Source organism: Phlebotomus argentipes, unplaced genomic scaffold (assembly GCF_947086385.1).
Source record: "Phlebotomus argentipes unplaced genomic scaffold, Phlebotomus argentipes genome assembly contig_15, whole genome shotgun sequence".
Taxonomy (NCBI): domain Eukaryota; kingdom Metazoa; phylum Arthropoda; class Insecta; order Diptera; family Psychodidae; genus Phlebotomus; species Phlebotomus argentipes.
In genome coordinates, this window is record NW_026776181.1 from 18146389 (window position 1) to 18169165 (window position 22777).

A 22777-nucleotide genomic window follows, 5' to 3' on the forward strand; every position below is an offset into this window, starting at 1 on the left:
AAGAAAATGTCTCTCTCTCTCACACTCCAGAAGTCTAACAACAGTGTGAGCAGCATCGCATTTTGCCGATTGTGCCATCGGGAAAGGATAGAGACGGACACTCAATTGTGTGATACATAGCGAACGGGGGTGGTAATTGAATTATCCAAGTGTTTTATGACTCAATTGAATTGTCGGATACGAATTGTTTTATTTATTTATCCCCCAAACCCCCGCCCATGTCGCTCTCCAAATGTAGCAGTTAGCAATTTAGCAAGCACTATAGTGAGTGCGGAGATCCTCAACACGATTTGCAATTGCACTCTCTCTCTCGCTGAGCCATTTCACGCGCTCACGGGCCAAATTGCAAATTGTTTCCAGCCCTGGCACTAAATGATGTGTTAACATTAAATATTTAATTTGACATCATTTGGGGGCGGTGCTGCCTCTTGAGAATAAATCACTATATTTGTAGATTGCACTTAATTACGCCCGGATTCTATCCAAACACCGCCACCGGGTCGATTCCTCCTCCGCTTCACCTAATTGAAAATATATTTATCGTACCTGAGGCCATGAATGCGATGATTGTATCGGGCGGTAAATAGAGCAAATACAGTGCACATCTTTGCAGTGGGGCAAAAACACGGCGGGGTTAATTTCGCCCCAAAACTCACACCGTGCCTTCGACTTCCTTGCGATGAAGTGTGAAAAGGTGCTTAATATATAGTATATCGGGGAATAAATTCCATGCCAAGTGAAAGTCTCAATCAGCCCCAAAGCTCACCTCCCATCTATATATGGTTTATATGCACAAAAGTGTGGAACAATTCTCACGAAGCGATTCGAGGAAATTCAATAAATTACATAAATAGCATTGGTGGAAAATGAGAAGAAAGTTTGTGTAGTGTTTGAACTTCTGTGGGAGGTGAATTTGCTAATTTTCCCTCATTCTCACACTGTAAAACTGTCAATTTAAATGAAGACCAACTTTTTCTCACCCCTCAAATGCTCTCACACATCACACTTTTCACTCTATGTCTTTCCTCTTCGTCCCGCATATTCTTTTCACGAACTTGCAATTCGCATTGAAAAGTTATGACTTCGTAAACTGAAGACTTACAAATAGTTTGCCAGAAGATTTTTATCAATTATTCCCGGATTTTCTGATAGATTTGAAAGATTTCCGTGCAGGAAGATTCAATTGAAATAAAAACTGTAATTGATAAAATTCATTAAATACGTATAATCAAGTCAATCACTTTCCGTTCAGTGTTTGTAATATCTTAATGGAAAAGTGAACAGAGGCAAATTAAAATGATGTATTTTTGAATATTCATTTCGGGGAAAATAAACCAAAGCAGCATAATAAACGGTAAAGTGAAATTTCATTAGTATTGCAATTTCCGGGAAAATGTGAAAAACTGATAGACGTGGTAATAATGTAAAACTGACGGTGCTTTTTGAACTGGAAGACGAACCAGAGGAGTTGATGAGAATTTATTTTGTGTGTGTTTTGCATATTTTGCTCCATTTAATATGTTCAAGGGGGAAATAATACAGCCAGAAGTGATGTACAGCTCAGCGGAAGTCTTGAAAAGTGTTTAAAAATTAGCAATATTCCTTTTCTGAGTCCTTCCTGACAAATTATCCAATTTTGTTTAGATTTTGAACGCTGTAAATTGTATTTAAGTCAAACATAACCTCAAAAAGAGTCATTTGGACTTGGAAAATGCTCGTTTAGATCACTTTCTGCACGATGTTGACTGTGAATCAGCAATCTTGATCAGCATAAGAGATGTTTTTGTGATCTAGAAAGCTTCGAAACGGATTTTTCAGTAATATTTTGAGGTTATGTTTGGAAAATATGTTCAAAATAGCGTTTTTTAATGGGTTCATGCAGAAATATCGAATGAAAACTTAAGAGATTCACTTTAATTTGAGAAACAAAGCAAATTTGGAAGTGATATACAGTTTTTAGGCATATTATCTCCCCCTTGAATAGAGCCTCATTTGTGAATTTAATTAAATTCAACACTGCAAATATAATAAATTAAATCATTAAATTTCACCACTTGACAAGCAAATGGCAAAAAAATAAATACACGAAACGTTTTTCTTCACATGACACTTTTCGCCCCTTTTATCATGTGTGCACGCTCCAAAATGTGCATCAACATAATGATACGATACGGCGTATATAAGGTGAATTGAATGAGTTTCTCCGGCATTTTCCAAAGAGTCCGACAAAAATGCTGGTGAATAGAGAGCACCGAAACATGGTTGGGTGAAAGGAAGCGCTATGAATGGAAATAGTTGAAATCCTTTGTATTTTGTAGATCCGGGGTGGCTAACTTCCGTTTTTATTATGTGTACACCACCCCCTGGCCGCCCTATCTATGGCAAATGTGTGCGGGCGCCAATTACGTCCCTCCCTGGCGCCCCTTTCCGTCCCCCGCGTGCCTCCTCTGCGCCCCATTACAAGGCGAGTGCTCACATTTTTAATGAATTTTCCCCACAATGAGGAAGACGCATACAGAGGGAAATTCCACTCTTATTAATTTAAAATGCATTCGAGGCGGTAAATAGTGGTGTAGTGGGGGATGAAAAGAGGGAAGGGGACGATTGAGGTGAAAAGCATCTGCTAACTCAAAGTGTGTCTGCACAATATAATTATAGAAGAATTTTTCCTCCATCTTTCTAATTTGCAGATACGCCTCAGTGATTTACAGCAACTGTGCCGAGCAATTTTGGGTGGAAAAAGTGTCTCTCTGCCATCTGGATCCTGGCCCAATGAGGCATCCAAGCGTCTGGCTGTGCTGTGCCTAAGCACAATTGGTCTCCTATTTGTCCGTCTCCAGATAATGGGATCTCAATTGCCAGTTTTTACCAGGTGAGCGAATTGTCTTTTCTTCTTCTTTGCTTTTGCCAGATGGACAGTTTTGGATATTTTCTTTTTTAATTCAGAGCCCTTTTCAATTACAATCCACCCCCAGACTGAACATTTCCCCAGTAAACACTTTAAGTCCATTATGTATTCAATTTATTATTGTCTACTAAACACACTTCGGCATCTGAGAAAATAAGGCGATTTAGATGATAAGATTGTGGGGAGTTTGGCCAAGAGAAATGGCCTGTTTCACCCTCAACAACCCCATCGAGGCCACAAACATATGCATAATACGGCCCCGGATCATGTGAAAAGGGGGCGGAATGTGCGGAAATCGATATATTCATTCAACTGTCTGCCGGACCATGTGAATGAAAGGGGGGAAAAAGTGTAATATTTTATCATTGTGCGTAACATAAATTCCATTCTGCACGCATCAACTTGATGATTTCCCACCTCCTTGGCGCGGTATGCTCTATCTCGAGTTTGCACACAAGAAAACACACCATAACACACTCCACAGCGCAATAAAGGTGCGTGGGTTTGGGTGTCTTTAAAGATCCCGTGATGCGTGACATGATGATTGATTATTAACAATCCCGCCTCCGCATGACAGTTCCTGTTGACGGTCGGAAGTTTGACATGCATCACAATAATCACTTTATGCACTCGTTCTCTGGCAGATCCCTGGAAAATCCATTCTCCGCACCGCATTAAGCCCAACAATACGAGCAGATTTAACACTTTGCTTCACACATTCTTCGACCCCCGCGCAGATAAAATCGCGGAGAACCGCCAGGGACAATGGAAATCGACGATGGGTTGTGCATAAATTTCACCCCAAAATGTTTATAGTTAACTCTTAAATCGTTTATCTTTTAACTCGATAAAAGGGATATATATATTTACATTGCTTGCCGAATCGAGAAATACATTTAATCAATTACCATCTTCATTACTTAGTCTCTCTCTCTGTCTCACTAAGACAACCGGTCTCAATTTCCCCATCGCAACTCAATTACCGCCCGGTTTGTATTGAACCCAAGAAATACACCGTATAATATTTGGCCTCTGGATGATCATCTTGAATTGGAGAGTGGCAAAGAAAGCACACACTTTCCACTTTGGAATTGTGATTAAATCGAGAATGGGATTCAAACAATCAAGAGTCAGATAATTGGATTACACTATTTTTCCAAAAAGGGTAATTCGGCCCCAAATTGAAAAGATATATATTTCTGGCTGTTCTGAAAATGTAATTAAAAGTTTTTGAGCTTCTAAAATAGCAAAAATGTGTATATTTCATCCTCCAGCCAAAGTGGGTGGCAAAAAGTTGTGCAAAAACATTGGAGATGTGATGATTCTCGCATCATTTTCCTATCAAATTGACGGGCTTTTGAGGCACACATCCTTGGCATAATCAATGCCAAGGGTGGTGGAGAAATGAAGAAATCCTCACACGAGATAAATGATATACGGTGGGAATGACGTCATGTGCGAAACTACACAAAACCCGGAGTTTCTCCCATTTTCACACCCATATTATTTTCATTTCCCTCCACAAATTTCGCCACTAAAATCCAGCACACCTCCGCTCTCTCTCGGTGTCTTTTTTGCAACCGTCGCAGCCCTAAATCATAATTTAACTGAGGGTGTCTTTACATGACAGTGGAGAAGACATGGAGCAGACAATCGAGAGCAGAGCGATAATGGTGTGTGTCGTGTATTTTATGTTTTTGTCTTGTGCTCATGCCTGAGCTTTTAAGTGAAACGCGAAGCCGAGGGTGTCGCCATAACTCTCTGGCAAGGGTGGAAAGTTTTTGATGCGTTGATGATGCTTTTCGTGTGTTTTTCTCGCGCCCCGCCAGAAATGTGAAATTGAACATTGCGGCTAGAATTCTTAAGTGCTTTGCGCTCGGACGACTTTTTCCCCAAATGACACACTTTTTTCTTCTTATATCGTCCGGAAAGAGGAGAATTTACTGCTCCTCATGAGAAGCTGTGCTAAAAATTGAGAGAAATACATTTTGAACATTAATATTAACCCTGTTTGATCAGTAAAAAATTCAGAATTGCCGATAAAGCACGAACATTTTGTTATCAACCACAGTTTTTTCTTTGTGAGAGTGAGGAAAAGCCAGTAATTTGTTGTTTCAGTAAATATGCTAAAACTAAAATTAGCATTTGAAATTTAATAAAAACATCAAGTGATGAATAAACGAGGCGCAAAGAGAAATTGAAGCGACATAGAGATGAAGTATTTAAAAAGTATTTTTCAAAAAATCACAACTCCAACCGTCCGACAAACACTCTCAGCCGGCGGCAGGATGTGAAAGCGGAAACGGAGAAGAATTGCGGAGGACGAGAGCGGAAGGGAGGAATGCAGAGAGAGCGCTGATGGCTGGAATGCTGGCGAGGCGCGGAGGTGAAAAGGAGCAACGTGGCGCTCTGGTCAATGTCTATCGGACGTGCGGAGGGTGTGTGGAAGCAAATGGGGGGATGATGGAGAGACGGTGGCGTGGAAAAAATTTGATGGATTGTGATTTTTTGCGGAAGGAGCGACGGAGGAGCATTTTGGCACGGTGGTTTGAGCTTCAACCCCAGAAATTTTGGTGATTTGTCAGCTGATGATGTGGTCGCTGTAGCGTAATGAATTCCATTTGTACTTACCCTCTGGCTAATTGCCAAAAATTTCAACTATGTCAATTTCAATCAAATGACGTGCGCCAGGATTTTCTCCTCCCTTTCGCCCCCCTTTCGCCCCCCTCGAAGAGGGTGGCGCTGACAAGTACACACACTCGCCAGGAAGCACAGCTCAGGAGGCACATTTCCGTCAATGCGATGATGGCACACAAAAATTCCATCCGCATAGAATACAAAGAGAGGGCCAAAGTTTTCTCACGCAAAAAACTTTCCTCTTTGAAATATTTATGTTGAATTTACATCTCATCGGGAAGGGAGTAAATTTATACCGCAACTTTTATCCTTCAGAAGCTTGAGAAGCTTGAAAAGCAGAGAGAGAGAAAGGGAAGTTCTTCCCTCATACATATTATCGCGAACTTGGGAAATTTCGTAAATATTTCCACCGCCAGACACAAACTCACCCCTCACTTGCAGCCACCCCATCCCCCAAAAAGCAGTTTTTGGACAATCACTGAATTATTTTCCATGAGAATTTCCACGACTTTTGCACGCCTCTGCAGATGAACTCTCGCAACTTCAAATCTTGTTTTCGGTGCACCCAAGATTTTAAGAAGTGAAACTCTTATGAGAAGTAATCTGAACTCTCACAGCACAGCTGCTGAATAATTTCCACATGCTTTTATGCATTTCGTTGCTGATGAGACTCTGGATGCTATCGCGCTGACAACAGCTGTGCTTCCTCGGCGGATTGATAGGCAAGGAGACTTGTGAATGTTACGTTTTGGTGAATTTAGTCAAGTTTATGGAGTTTTCGGATATCGCGTTGTTATTAACTTGTGCCGAAAGGAAGTTTTTGCATAGGATTTTCAATGGGGTGGAAAAAAAGGCCATCATTCTCGCACTGTGATGCATTTTGAAGTGAAATAGCAACAGTCAATTAGCATCTAAATGACATATTTGCTATTGTGTCTCTGACACACCTCACAATTTCAATTAAAGCGCCATAAGTCATTCATATGGAGTGCATTTTGCACAAACACGTTTGATATGTCTCATTTCCAGGGAGAAATTTGATTATTGCAGATTTTGGGCACTCGCTCAACGTCCCTTTGTTGTCGAAACAAGACTCTATTGACGTCCCAGTTGGAGTCAAAACTGCGCCGATATCCCTGGCTGATGAATTTATTCATTGTTCAGCAGTTGTGGCGGCTGAAATAGTAGCGAAAATACAGTGTCACCGGCGTCGTGAATGGATGAGATTTATATTGTTGCCGCGTCGCGGCGTAAGCGATTTGGACTTGATTAATTATATAATGTGCGAGATATCCCCAGTCCATGTTCCGCCGAGAGAGTTCCGCGATGATGTCGCGTCTCTGTGACTGTCAATTTGTCGCCAGCGCAGCCCCTCCGGATATTGCGTGTGTGTTGTCCGCGTCATAGGAAATTACATACACATATATTGATTATAGATTGGTTCGTTGGACCAACGACCACTAAATAAACACATATATTCCGGATTATTTATCCCGCGTGCCATTCTTCGGCATGCACAACGTCAATCCAACCCCATCGCGCCCCCGCTTCCCGAAGCGTCTCCCACTGAATTCTGAGTTATTGGACCAAGACTCGTGCCCGCCGGAGCAGCTTGACGTTCGCACGGACTGGGCGAAGATTGAGAGACTCTTCAGCAAGGGAGAGAAATTTAAGCTAAAATCTGTACACCGCATTTCTCACAAATTGCTCAATTGACAAAAAATTGAAATTTTTATAAGTGCTGTAGTGAATAAAATCTATTTTAAATTATTCCTGTAAACTAGAAAAGCCAAGTGGAAAGTCACATCCCATTTTCACAGCATTAAATTTGCAATTATTCCATCATTTTTTTCATTTTTCGTAATTTTTATTCAAATATTGACCCATATTTTTGATTATTCCATTAAAATTTCAATTATGCTTTGATTATGCCTCTGATTATTAAGTTTAATCTTTAAAGACTTCCATTTGTATTTCATAATATCGGAAAGCTTAATTTTCGCGCTCAATTTCCTTCTTTCCTTGCCAGGATCACACTTAGGAAGTCATAAAGTATGAGAATGCATGAGAAAACCGAGAAAATGTGCGAAAAATGCAATATTATTAGCGTCCCCCACGCCAACATTGTTGCCCTCTGGCGGTGATATGTGGAGAAAATAATCAAAAATTTTAATTCTATTTAAATATAAAGAATATAAGCAGCAATAAAAGATGTGGCGCCAATTTGGTTGCAAAGAAGCTTCTGAGTGCTAAATAATGATGAATACTTTTACACTTTTTTGCTGATTTGTACACCACTTTCGCCCAAGTTTCGCCGCCCTGCTGTCACCCACTCCACGATTGGTGCTGCCATCCTCTCGGTGATCCAATCAATTTGCCGGCGCCTGTATCACAAGTTTATGGGTGGCAATGCTGCGCCTCCGTGGTCCGTGTCGCAACCTCCCCCGCAAGGCGAAGCATAAAATTTATGGGGTCGGTAATGACGACGCTCTCGTGGCGATAAAAGAAATAAACATTTGCCAAATTTCCCCGCCACCGAGGGCCACCCAGTGAATATTTCTCATGGGAGTCCCTCGGTCACTTTCCACCATTCGCACAATCTCATCGCATATTCGGTCATTTGCGCAACCCCATGACACACCAAATCCCATTGATCCTCACTTACGCTCCTTTTAACGCCACTGCAGACTCCATTGCCGTCCTCATTCACATGTGCTGAGTTGATGACTTTATAATTTCCGGAAATTAGCATACATAGACTTAACGACAAGTAATTGCAACAGTTGATTACCCGAGTGTAACTTCATAGCAAGTGTTCAGCATTCAGTGGCGGACATTAACTCCGGTTTTTGCTTTGATGCGATAATTTCTTTATAGAATTAATATAAGAAGATTCTTTTTTTTTGCTTGTAATTGATGCCCAACCATGACAACGGAGTGTTAGAGAAAGTGTTTCATCCAAATCCGTTCATTATACTTTTTTTTGCTGACAAGAATCCCATGGAAATGCTGAGAGTTGCCAAAGAATATCCAAAACGGCGGAGGGGAATTAATTTCAATACGGAGGCTTAGAATCTTAGACGGATATTAAAAAAAAATGCCTTGCTCTTTTCCTATTTAACATTCTCAAGTCAAATATATAGACATAGACACTCGAGAGAAAGGAATATTGAGACTCTTTTTCTGTTCTAAATTTCTTCTTTCATTCTCTTGTGCTCCCGCTGAAAATTACCCCATCGCGAATTAAGGGAGACTAATTAGGCAATCGCTCACAATCGGATTGGAGAGGAGATTTTGAGAGAAAAAAAGGAAACAGAGTGTGAATGTGAATCCTTTTTCCGTCCTGCACGCATTTTTCTGCAATATGTAATCGCATCGGCAGATTTGATGGGAAATCGATTGAGCTGAACTGTTGCGACAGCCATGAATTTCCCACCACCCGCCGCCCTCTCGTGTTTTATTTGATTGGAATGCTGTGTGCATACCTTTTGGCCGGTGAAAAATGTGGCGCCATCAACATAAAACGGCCGCTTGCGACCGTATTTTCGCTCAATATAGGTAAACTCTCCCCCGGCAATTTGCAACTGTCTTTGGCGATCTGCTAAATTGTCCCTCAATTTTTACACACTCTGGATCAATGTCCATTCACATATCCTCGTAATGCTCATCGTGCTTGCATTTTATGCAACACTTTACACACACTCAAACCATAAAGCCTGAACTGTGGCTATTAAATTGAAATTTCCCATGCTCATGAAAATTGTGCACAATTTCCCAATATTTGCAACATTTGCGCGAAATCCATGCGAATTTTGGGGGGGAGGCAGAAAAAAATGAATGGACGAAATTAGTTTTGCAGCACATTCTATTTAATATGTAAAGCCACTATTTATGCGGAGAGGCTCAACAATATAGCTGCCGCCCAACCACAATTGAAAAGATCGTAAATGGTTGAATTATTTGTCGGTATACTTTTATGAGCCCATCGCGACCGCATAATTAAAATCCAATTGTTACAAAACATAATTTGGAAAATATGAGAAATTTGTTGTTTGTTTGCTCTGCACATCAGCTGGGAATCATTTGGAGCATTCGCGTGGATTCAAAAAATGATCGCAATTTTATTCAACTGTCTATCGATTTGGAAAGCTCTTCTAGCATAAATTCCACGGCGATTTCCATTCAAATCCACCACCTGTTAGTACAGCCAAGGGGAAGATATCACGGTTAAAAGTACTGTACAGCTCATTAGAAGTATTTGGAAGTTGAAGTGCTTGAATCTTTTCAATATAGTGCGGTTTAAAGTTACTTTTCTAAGGAATTATCACAATAATTGCTGAAAAGAAAGCTTTTTACATGTTTTTAGGTTATGTTGTGAATTTAAGACGATCTTTGTCACGAAATAACCTTCAAATCATTCATTTGTTGTGCCTAAGCTTGTTTAATTTACATTTATTGGCACAATAAGGAATGAAATCTGATGAAGATCACAAGCTTTTAATGTTAAACTCTGTTAATTACGCTAGGATTGATCATAACTTCTAAAATATTGTTTCAGGATACAAAATTGTCTATTTCATGTGCTTTTTGATTGATTTTCTGCACTAAAATAGCAAATTTCAGCTTATTGTCGATTAATCTTGCATTTAAAACATCGCGAATAATTTTCTTTCAAGGATTTTTAAGGTTATGATCCAAAGAACATCCAAAAGAGCGTTTCAAAATTAAATCTAATCCAAATATCCACTGGAAATTTAAAATATTTCTTAAACACAGTTTTTCTGTAAGTTTTCAGAGTCGCACAAGTAAAAAAAAATGGCGTCTTTTTAGATTGCAGACTCCGAAATGTGAGGTTATGATGCTTCTATCTCTATAAAATCTCTACCATGTTCCGTTTGAGGAGAAAAATATAAGAAAAACTCACTTTTTTCGGCACTTCTAAGGTTCCAGAAGTGTCTGTGATCCTCCGCAGAAATTGTGTACACTGTTTAGCCATATTATTTCTCCCTTGAGTTCAGCTTCTGGGTAGAGTTTTTCCTCTAGTGATGACACTCACCGCGCAATCCAATTAATATATGCACAGTGTATTTGTCAATTGATAAGTTTGGCGTATCCTCTCTTGCAGATTCGATAATCCAGCCTCTGTGGCGACAACGCCAACTCGGCAACTAACTTACAATTACTTGGTATCGCTGAATCTCTGGCTTTTGCTGTTCCCCTGTGATTTATGCTGTGATTGGACGATGGGAACTGTACCGCTGGTGGAATCGTTTATGGATCCACGCAACATCGCCACAATATTGGCGTATTTGCTAATTGGTATTCTCGTTTGGATAGCGTTTATTAGTGAGAATCGCCAGCAAACTACAATTATTATCATGGTGAGTAAAGTCTGTGTGTGTATATGTAGCTAAAATGCTAAATAAGAGCCCTCAGTGTTACTCCGATGGGATGATGATATTTATTCATTTTAATTTTAACCACTCGCGTCGAACGCGAGAGATTCGTTTGGTTTGCATTGTGTGGAAAACCACACAGAAATAATACCAACATGAGAACTGCGAAATGCGGGAAGAAACCGTGAAAATGCAGATATGAATGCCTAATTAATGGCATTGAGTGTTTGTGGCTCCATTTATTGAATTTATTATGCTCATTCTCAGTGCAAAATAACACTCATATTAGCTTTTTCCATCAACTCCTCTAATTATGATGCATTTGAGAATATGTGCAATCAATCAATCAATTTGCGCCAATTCACATTTCGTCATCGAACTGGCAATTTTTCGTGATTTTCGGACGACATTCACGATATTTTTACATCTCACAAAGAGCTTTCCATTAGTGTTTAAATCAATCTCAATTTACACCTTAATCAGAACTTTATGGATGAAATTTTGCAATTTTTATATCCATCTTGTCCGACCTGCAAATGCAGTTCAATCTGACCCATTTTGTCAAATTAGTCGTTCAACATCCCCAAAACGACCCTTAGCTGTGAAGCTCTAATTGATCTGCACGTTTACAAGGTCTGTTTGTTCACCTCTCTTTGCAGGGATTATCACTGATGATTCTGCCTTTCCTGCCGGCGTCCAATCTCTTCTTCCCGGTGGGCTTCGTGATCGCCGAGCGCGTGCTGTACATGCCATCGATGGGCTTCTGTCTGCTGGTGGCGTACGGCTTTCACCACCTCACGCAGCGCTTCAGCAGAAAGGTGACGTGGATGTGCCTCACATTCCTCCTAATGACGCATGCAACCAAGACTTACATGCGCAACTGGGACTGGGAGACGGAGTACTCAATATTCATGTCGGGTCTGCGAGTAAATCAGCGGAATGCAAAATTATTCAATAATGTGGGACACGCGCTGGAGAGCGAGGAGCGCTACCGCGAGGCGCTCACGTTCTTCCACACGGCCGTGCAGGTGCAGGAGGACGACGTGGGCGCCCACATCAATGTGGGTCGCACATACAATCACCTGAAGATGTTCAAGGAGGCAGAGGAGGCGTATCTCAAGGCGAAGTCACTGCTGCCCAAGGCCAAGCCGGGTGAATCATATCAGGCACGCATTGCACCCAACCACTTGAACGTGTTCCTCAACCTGGCCAATCTGATCTCCAAGAATCACACGCGCCTCGAGGAGGCAGACATGCTGTATCGCCAGGCGATTAGCATGCGTGCTGATTACACACAGGCGTACATAAATCGCGGTGATATATTGATCAAGCTGAACAGGACCAAGGAGGCGCAGGAGGTGTACGAGCGAGCGCTGCTCTACGACAGCAGCAATCCGGACATTTATTACAACGTAAGTGACATTCTCACAATATGACCATCGCACACAGTGTGTCTCCTAATTAAATTTTAATTGCACCATCTCTCCAGACATTACTCACCTCTGTGCTGTTGCTCAGATGCCGCACAGCATCACACCATCGATGCCTTAACGGCCGTCGAGATGGTGTGCGGGAATTTGTACTGCGAAGCCCGATAAAAGAGTCCTTCTCCTCTCACGCTCAAGTGGAGGGAAAAAAGGCTCTCCTCAACCCCTTTCTCACCCACCCCAAGCCACGCTGATATATTTTGAATACTCTCCCCGGAATCACTATAGCAACGTCTTGTTAAGCATCACAAGTCCACTAACAAGAGATGAAGATTATTGGTATTTGTTCCTCTCCCATCCACTCCATATGAAAATTTTATCGCTAACATCCGCTCGTTTGCTGGAAAAAAGCCCGTGATTTGCGATGTTGGGCACCTGGGGATTTCCTTTCAGAAACACCAGATTTCGCTTTGGCTGCCATAGAATCGAAAGCAGAGAGCAGTTTATCTGCAAAATTGTAGCTGATATTGTGGAGTCAAGGAACATCTCCTTAAAGTTTATGTTATACAGAGAGAGAGAGATCAGGAGAAAATCTTTAATTCATACACAGTTCATTATTTATTTAATGAGATTTTGGATAAATCATAGGTCACATCATAAAGTAAACCTTTTGCCTGTGGAAAAGCATAGTTTCCAAGCCACTGTTGGCCACAATTCTGTGCTTTGCATCAAAGGGGAGAGATTTTAGGGTTCGAAGAGTGGTGTACAACTTTGCGAGAGTCTTAGGAAATGGAAATCAAGCATTTAAGATCATTAAACTGTGCTTTTCTGAACCATGTAACATAAATAACAAGGAAAAACAAGTCAATATTTAATAATTGATTTTTACTTTGTATGAAAAAAATGAAAAAATGATTTTTTTTCCATGTAAAAATGTTAAATAAATAAAAATAGAATATTTTCTACTAAATATTTAGATAAATAAAGTTATATTTAAATATATTCTGAATAGAAATGAGTTATTTTCTAGGAAATATAAACGGAACTTCTACACGTCTTTAGAGTTTAAACTGCTGCCCTCTGGTGGTAATTTATCTGAAATCGCTAGTGACTTTACCCTTATTAAGTAACATTGTAGAACAAAACCTCAAAAATCCTCTTTTTGTTAGTTTTAAATAGATTTTCACAGAAATATTGAATAGAAACTTAAGGAGATTCATTAAAACTCAAACAGCCGAATAATTTAACAAATCATGTCAAAGATTTGCAGAAAAAATTGTGTACGCAAATTGAAGCCACTTATCTCTGCCTTGTCTGAAATGTAGTTAAAGTTAAACACAACTATTATTCAATAGTGGGTTAATAGGAAAGTTTTTGGACAGATTCACTCGCATTTCCTACCGCTCAGGACAAACAATCTCTCTCTCTCTCTCTCTCTGTCTGTCTCTTTAGTTTGGAAAGCTTCAGGTTCTCTCGTGCGAAAACTAGTCCACAAACTGGCGGTGCTGTGTAAAAAGTCGCCTCTCCATCATTTTCTCCTCATCCACTCCCCCGTCCAGCCCCCGATGGAACAATTTCATTATGTTTTGAGGATTATCGTCCGCCCACCAGTGCTTCCTTCCGGTGTTTCTTTTGTACGCGCTCTGGATGGCTGGGATGGCGATGAGGGGCATAAAAAAATTAATTTCCTCCTCCATCCAATGGCAGAGAGATGTAACTGAAAGATGGGAAGTTGTAAGACAGCGCACACACATACATTTATTCACACGAATGGTAAAAGATGAGAAATTGTACTTGGGCAAAAAAGGCGACTTGCGAGGAGAAATGACGTACAATAATGAGCTTAAAAGCTTTACTATTTTTTTTCGTTTATATAGGCAAGAATGTACATCCAGAGTTGGATTATTTTTTGCCTCACGAGATGCGACCAATCGAGTTTATTGTTCCCTCAATAATCAATCAAGATTAGGTTCTCGCTCTTTCTCTCTCTCTCTGTGCCATATAATGTTACTTGCGAGCCTTGCGAGCATTTTGGGGGTATTTTTGAGGAAAATATTCCACACATATCCAGCAGAAAGTGGCATAAAAGGTCCCGCACTTGGCGCTAGAAGAGGAAATGTGTGTGTGAGAGGAAAAGTGTGACAGAAGGAAGTCTGGGAATATTCGTGACATTATAGGAGAGAAAGTAAATTGAAATGGCTTTCTCGCGGACGGCACAAGATGTTGTAATCCTCTTCGTGCCTTAGATGATGGGGATAAAAAAGCGGAGCACCCAATAAATAGGGGAGTGCTGGGGGGATAATAAAACGTGAAAAGTACAATTTCATGTTCTTGTCTATCAATTGGATGGCACAAGGATGAGCGCAAGAGCCTTTCTGCACAGTGCAGAATGTGAGACGTCAAATGGATGAAAGAAATCAATGCACATATGTGCCTTTGCGATGAGGCGCCAAAGAGACGAGCAGAAAGGTGGAACTTGTTGAAAATTAATTAAGCACTAATTGCATCCTCTCAGCAGAGACAGTTTAATTGAAAATTGAACTGCTCAGAAGGATCAGAATCACCAATTTCCTTTAAGGGGCTTCACGAGAAATTCATCAACGGGAGATCAGAAATGTAGGTTATACAAAGGGAAATTGCACGGCTGTTTCAATATATCGCACTGTGGCTTGACAATTTCAACACACCTTGAGAAATTATTTAATTTCTATTGAGAATTTCGTGGAAATCTCAATCGTAGACATTTCATGCGCTTCCTGACAATTGTATTCTCAAATTTATGATGTGAAGGAAAGTGTTGACAACTCCTTTTCAGCACACACAATGACGAGGGGTGAAAGGGTCAAAAGTATATTTTATATTATGTTGGCGCCAAGTGAAAATTGTCTGTTAATTTTTATAGACGCATTGGATTTATTATGCCTCTCTGGGAGAGTGTTTTCAATTAAGTTTTATTATTTTACGTATGAAGCACATAATGTTACTGTGAGAACGTGATGCAGCAATGGTCCGACGAATTTTCTCAGTCGTTGGCAAATTGTAAATACGGCAAAGGGGCGGCAGTGGGTGGAAAGTGGTCTGCTTTTTCCCACACACTCACAGACACACAAACATTCCGCCTGTGCGGAAAGCCATCCGACACACACAATTTTCCTCGAGTGAGTGAGAGAAAGTGTGGGAATGATAATACAAAATGGGTCACATATATACACAATTATATTGAGAAATGCGAGCTTCGAAAGCTTCTTCCTCACCATATATATAGTATATTGTTCGTTTGCTTGTTCTTATCCGAGTTCCTCTTCCGGCAGAGCGACAAACACTGGATGGGAATGCCAGAGTGTTTGAGAAGCTGAAGAATTTTCGGGACATTCACACTCTTCCTGCTATTTTTCATTATTTTCACCCCAGTCGAATGATAATTCCACTTGACATAGAGTGAAAGTTTATACCACTCAATATGTGTGTGTATTATTCTTTCGCCAAGTGGGTGGTTCATTGCAAATAAAATAGACAATTTATCGTGTCAACAATTGTGGATTTACCGCGCTTTTCTCTCCACTTCTTCCTCATTTTCACACATTTTTTTATCGCTTTCCATTTGCTGCTCTTTCACCGCACCATGACAACAATTATCAGAGAAAAAAAGTCAAGTATTCTATGTTTTCAATTAAAATATGGTTAATGACACGGCAAAGAACAGAGAGTGTTGCCTTGTTGAGGTTGAATTAATTGAATGTTGCGTGGAAAGTTTTCCAATAAAAGCCAAATCTAATTTCAAAGTCACCTTCTTGCAGAATTCTACACTTGTATTGATTAAATCGCTGTGTCGTTGGGGAAGGCGAAATGAGCACTATATGCTTGCAGACTTAATTATTGTCGCTTGCACTATGGAAACCATGTCAATTTGTCCTCGACGGTTTTCATCATTCCGTCGTAGATTGCTCGCTAATTTTTCCCCACGCGGTGCTCCATCACGGTTGGGAATAAGGTAGTAAAGTGCAGTGTATTGTTCCCCATTTCGTGCACTCGGAACGGAATGCCAGAAGTACGACTGAGGGATATGTAGATATAGGAGTGCCATAAATATCCTAGACGTGGAGAATTAAGTTTAAATGTATGTAATGTCTCGTGTTGTAGGGAAAGCAGACAGGGGGTGGCGATGCTGAGGAGTGAATGGTGTGTACGTGTACATAATCACCTCTGTCTCAATGGAGGATCGTTGTTAAGAGAGCACATATAATTACATACAGTGCTAAATTTACCATGCACCACATTTCCCACCCACCCACACATTTCACCCGCGCGCCCTTCCAACCCTCGCTGGAGCGTCCTGGAGAGCGCTCGACGGTGTGCGGAGAAGATGCAGAATATTTGCCACCACACAGCCCGCTCTATCTATAAATGCTCCCCCAATATTAAGCTCTCGCCACGAGTGTTGTTACATTACACTCTCTCTCGCTCAGCTTTCATGCATTTTTTACCAGAGACACTAAACACTCATTAGAAAAACTAGAGCACTTACAGCAATGCAAGCAGCTTCAGGTGATATATTCTCCACAGCACGCTTTTTAGTGCTCCTCATGGCGCACTAACTACCACTAGATATTCGCAGTAAAGTCACATTGGAGCGAAAGAATTTGCCAAGCTGCCAATTTTTCCACTCACTTTGATCAGAAGGAGTATTTCGTCAGCGAGAGAGAAATAGAGCTTTTATTGGCAACTCTTGTGTTGCTGAAGATGACCAATTTCTACACTAATCGCCGTGTAGTTTGCCAACTCTGGCCAGCCATAAAGGACTCGAGAGCCTCCTTTCGTCGGGCATTAGAGCAGGGCGAGGTGGAATTGGTAGATGGAGCGAACATGAGCGAGTCGCTTTACTTGCGACGGGGAGAAGTCTGTGAATGTGTTGCTCAGCGATAATTTGTCGTTTCGATAATTTATCGGTTGAATTATGTGCAATGCACACACACACTGGGGGTTTTGTCCGAGAAATTGATATTAATACACGTCCATAATTGGAAATGTGGGATGTAATCGCACGGCGAATAAATCACAAATTAATGGCGGAAGGAGAGGAAAATCCGTAATTTCAAATAATCCCGCGCACATCTCGGTTGAAAATTTGATATCAAAATGGATTATTTCTTCTTCCGCGGGAGAATTGTGGTGCATCAAACTGTGTGGCGACAGGTTTTCGTGCGCACATATTGCAAAGCACAAGTTTTTCCTGACGCGACATCGCCCAGAGTGAAGAAAAATGAAATTGTTGCGGAGAATTGGCTGCAATATGTTGTGCAATCGTATGTGTGCTTGTGTGTGTGATTTTGGGAAAGCTGGACAAAACAGGAATCGCATTCTAAATTGCCAACTTCAATTGGAAAGGAGCAAGTCTTCTCCCACCACCCCTCTTTGGATTCCATCGTCAATTTGTTGGGGAGAGTTTACTACACAACTTTACAACACTGCATCCAAATAAATAATACAAAATAATGTCACTGGCTGAACATATGTAGCAATGTCACTTTTTCCGCACACACAAATACACTAAGAGAAAGCGGAAAATTGCGACAGCATGAAGAGGAGTATTTTCTGGGAGATGTTTATAATAGGTTGAGATGGAGTTAAAAGCAATTTCCACATCGCTAGATTGTGATTTCTCAATAACAATTATGCCTTTTTCTCTCTTCCTTGTCTGCACAACAGTTGGGCGTTGTATTCCTGGAGCAGGGAAAGGCATCACAGGCCCTGGCGTATTTAGATAAAGCCCTCGAATTCGATCCAGAGCACGAGCAAGCACTACTTAATTCAGCCATCCTGCTGCAGGAGTTGGGACGTGTCGAACTACGGAAGATTGCACGTGAACGACTCTTGAAACTTTTAGTCATTGACGGTTTGTACACTCTTTCCCACAATTCAACCCTTGATTCAACCCTCATGACCTTTCTCTCTTCAGCAGGAAAATGCACTGATAGCAAGTTTCTGAACTTGATCTCTTTCCTAAATTTGCTATTGAATTTAAAGAAAAAAAGGGGGGAAAATGCAAAATTCATTCAGTTTTTCAATGTAAATCATACCAGAAAATTCTCACGAGATTGTTTTCTTCTCAACATTGGCATTGAATACTTATCCAAATTCCTAATTCCATGAATTTTGAATTATATACTCCTTCAGCACGCTCGTTTTCCTTATATTTTTCTTCCCATGGTGTAAACTTTGCGTTGGCGAAGCGGGAGCAAATTGCAAAGCTGAATTTATTTTGTTGGGCGCCCAAACTTAAGAATCCAATAAATCTCTTCAAAGCCTCCACCCTCGCCACGTGCCCACACCCCCCCACATTGCGTCTCCCGGCCAGAGAGTGGAAACACTCATGAGCAAGGAGCTGATAATACAATTAATCGCATTAGAGGAATTACTCCTGCAGCTTTTAATTCAATTTCCACAGCATTTTCCCCTGAGAGAGAGAATTTGGCCATGTAATGATAAGCGACGCTGAGAAATTGTGTGTCTGTGTGTGTGTGTTTTCTACTAACGAATAATATGTATCTTTCTCATCCGACAAACAGATAAAAATGATCGTGTCTTCTTCAATTTGGGCATGCTGGCGATGGACGATAGGAATATTGAGGAGGCGGAAAATTGGTTTAGACGAGCAGTTCATCTCAAGCATGACTTTCGGAGTGCTCTGTTCAATTTGGCCCTCCTCCTGGCCGACGATCATCGGCCCCTCGAGGCGGCGCCCTTCCTCAATCAGCTCGTTAAATACCATCCAGACCATATCAAAGGATTAATCCTCCTCGGTGATATCTACATCAACAACATCAAGGATCTGGACGCTGCAGAAAATGTAATCAGCCTTCCTTCTAATTCTAATTATCGTCAATTTGCCCTCGAATCCCCACATGTACTACCAGAACACACGCCATGCCCTCTAATCCAATTTTGTGCCTCTTTTCCCCGAGAAACACACTCGCCGTGTTTGCACTGCGTTTCACACTGGCACATCCCCATCGCCCCTGAAGGCGATTTCCGCCCTTTCAATCTCTCCCAGACCAACCAGTTGCTAGCCGGCAACACGCTCCAAGTTCGCGGAAAAGTTTCCCATTTACAATAATCGCGATTTGTTTTCCCATCTATTTGCCTTGCCTCAACCCGTGCGCATCCTTCGCATGTGGGGCCCCAGCAGAAGTCGTCCCTCGGCACACTTTCTCAGTGGAAAACACTGATGTGCAGAGAATGTTTTGTAAACATCACAATGTTTTCCCATCTGCACTTTTCATCGATAAAGCCTGACCCAGAGTCGCCACACACTAATCATTTTGCCAAAATGCATTCAATCTCCCAGTGTTGATAAGCAGCCCAGGAATTTGCTGTGGCTCAGCAACTTGTCTCATGAAGACAAATATTATTCATGCACAGCTACTGACAATCTGTCGAGATGCGTTAGATTCGTAACCGATGCTTTGTCTCCTTATCGCAGTGCTACAAGCAAATCCTGCAATTGGACCCAGTCAACATTCAAGGGCTGCACAATCTCTGTGTGGTGTACGTTGAGCGCGGGAAGTTGCTGCAGGCGCAAGCGTGTCTCAAGCACGCCCATCGCCTGGCGCCCACGGAGGACTACATCCTGCGCCATCTGCAGATCATTCAGTCGCGCGTGCTGCGCCTGAAGCAGTCTCCGGGCGCTGAGAAGGAGCGCGAGCTGGCGTTCAGTGGCTTCGATCCGCGCGAGTTCGGCGGCGATTCGAAGCTGCCCGAGGACGAGGAAGTGGCGGATGTGACGAACAACGTGCTGGGCATGGAGTCGAGCATGGGTCAGAGCCTGGGCGGCATCGGGCGCAGCAAAGTGGTGCTCATCGACAAGGATCTGATCAGTGAGTCGAAGACAAAGGCGAAGCCCCTCGTCAGCAACACAAAGTATCAAACTGTCAACAGCAAGGGTTGATTGCACTCTTGTCGCCTCCTGCGCACCGCTGCAAGCGACTGCGGCAGGAGTTTAGCTTTCAATCGGAGCTGTGGAATATTACTTTTCTAACTTGCAACACGACGACTTGGCTGCAAAAGCGACAAGTCGACGGACGGTGATTTTGTATTGACATAAGGTAAGAATTTGTACAAGCTATCGATTAATAGACTTAAGGCTTTCGTCGGTTAATTATTATAGTAGAAAGTGTAGGCAGAGTGACAAGAGGGATGTGGGTTAAAGAGAATGCATAAATGAAGCTTTCTGATGGAAAAGTTTCAACCCCAAAAGAAAAACCGAGACCACTTAAAACTCTATCAAGAAGAAATATGATATATTTTTTCAAATATAGCATTCATTTGATTCCGGGAACCATCAGAAATCAGAATCCCAATGATTTCCTTCGAAACAATCTTTAAAGCTCATTCCTAATTTTAGGAGAAGCAACAAAGAAAGAAAAATAACCGCAAGACAGGACGATGACAATCCGCTCAATATATTTAGTGGCAATTAATATGGACGCAAAATAACATCAATTTTCCACACAATTTTCTTTCCCACCTGTATTTAATCACGCAAATACAGAATTATTAAATTACTGTAATTGAAACCTGATGGAAAAAAACACTCCCATTTCACTGGACGCTGAGTGACAAAAGTGGATTATATTCACATATGAAAAGTGCATGTTGGATAATTTGTATCCATTAAAGCGCCCATTTTCCACCCTTAACAATTGTCAATCACATTTGGTTGAATTACAAAGAGAAATTAGTGGAAAACTACAATATTTTTTCAACAGTTAAAAGGCGATAAATTCATGAAAGAGACAAATTTCAGCACTTTTTCTCACAGTGTTGAAAAAAAAGCGCCAAAAGTATTTTTCATCCCTAACCGAAAAAGAAAAATATCAATTCCACTGAAAAAAATATATCTTCTCAATGCTTACAATATCGCGGATGAAGAAAGCCACTGAAATGTGAATAAAATTTTGAGTATCTCCCCTTTTATGGCGCACTTTTACGCGAAATCGATACCGTTCAAGGGAAGAGAGGTGGTTTCGAATCGACAGCCATCTCAATTACTGGGGATAGGAAAATCCACACTTTGAACTCGGCGAATTAATCCTTGGGACGCGATGGCGAAAAGTGGATTATACTTTTACACACCCAGAGATAAACTCGATTATGAACGCGATGAAGGCTTCATTGATATGGGATTACGCATGGTTTATGTGACAAAAAGGATCGTTTTTTTGTTCATTCATTTGGTGCCCAATTCTTGGGCTGCGCGTATCGAAAAAAAAACTCATGCACACAGAGTTTGGATGCAGAGATGATATTAAATTAAATGGAAAAGAATCTAAAAAGACTGTTTTCTCGTGAGAAAAGTGAAAAAAAAAGATCTATAAAAATATATATATTTTAATAGGAAATGAGACCTATTTAGTGGATAAGACGTAGAAGAAGAGAGAAATTGTGTGAATGAAAAATTGTGCGTATTACTTAATAGCTGGATAACGTTACATGATGAATAGAAAACCCTCATTATATATAGAGAAGTAGTTTAGCAAAATATTAAATGTTCTTTTGTCCGTTGTACGTTAAATGGAATCCAATTGATGACCTGATAAAAGAAATTTATTCCTTTGACAAATGACAGATAATTTTTACACACTTGTCATGAAGCTTTAGGAAAATGACAGAGTGTTGTTGAAATGAAAGTGATAAAACACATTTTTCGATCTCATTTTTAGGATAATTTTTTCACCACCTCTTAAAATGACTTTATTTCACTTAAAACGTTTCGATAGAAAAATTTGCAAAATTAAAATTTAACTCAATTCCATTTCTCTTCCTTCAAATCCTCATTTCATTCTCCTTCAGTGAGTCCTCACCATGAAGGACATAATTGAGTGGAAAGTGCTTCCAAGTGATCTATTATTAATAGAATTTAACCGATAGAGAGAAAGCTTATATCTTGGAATTTTTCCTCAGCAGCTTTCCACTCAATATTGTAATTCATCTCTAAAATTGTGTGTCAGCGAAAGAGAAAAAGAGAGAGAGAGAGTTTAAATACTGTGGAATTAAATACGAATTGCACTCGTCTCCATAAGTCAATTTGGTCCATTTGCATGGATGCCAAGAAGTCCAGGGGGAAGGAATTTTTGCCACCCGCGCTGTAGTTTGGAAAAGTGCTCGGAGGAAATTGATGAAAAAGCACAAGGGGAGAGAAGTGGTGGCCATTGGACCATGATAAACACTGAGTAAATATTTATACGCTTTGAAAAATCATTATTTCTCACTACACACACCCTCCGGTCGTTCGCTACATCAATTCCACACCAGGCGCCCCCATCCAGTTGGCCGGAGAGGAATTGCACGGGGGCGCCCATTTGGTATCATTAATTTGAAAGTTGTGATACAGCATAGGAGAGGTGGGGGCC

At 41.0% G+C, this 22777-nt stretch overlaps 1 protein-coding gene across 1 annotated transcript in view; it reads left to right on the forward strand.

The window, feature by feature from the left end:
• The window catches only part of LOC132262149 (protein O-mannosyl-transferase Tmtc3), a 106622-nt gene extending 84671 nt beyond the window's left edge, over window positions 1-21951 (forward strand). Inside the window, exons 6-11 of the mRNA XM_059761301.1 lie at window positions 2691-2872; window positions 10671-10926; window positions 11601-12353; window positions 18075-18261; window positions 18935-19215; window positions 19849-21951. Coding sequence (XP_059617284.1) covers window positions 2691-2872; window positions 10671-10926; window positions 11601-12353; window positions 18075-18261; window positions 18935-19215; window positions 19849-20313 — 2124 coding nt within the window. The 3' untranslated portion in view covers window positions 20314-21951. The remainder of the gene's footprint in view (window positions 1-2690; window positions 2873-10670; window positions 10927-11600; window positions 12354-18074; window positions 18262-18934; window positions 19216-19848) is intronic.
• Window positions 21952-22777: the final 826 nt, after the last annotated feature.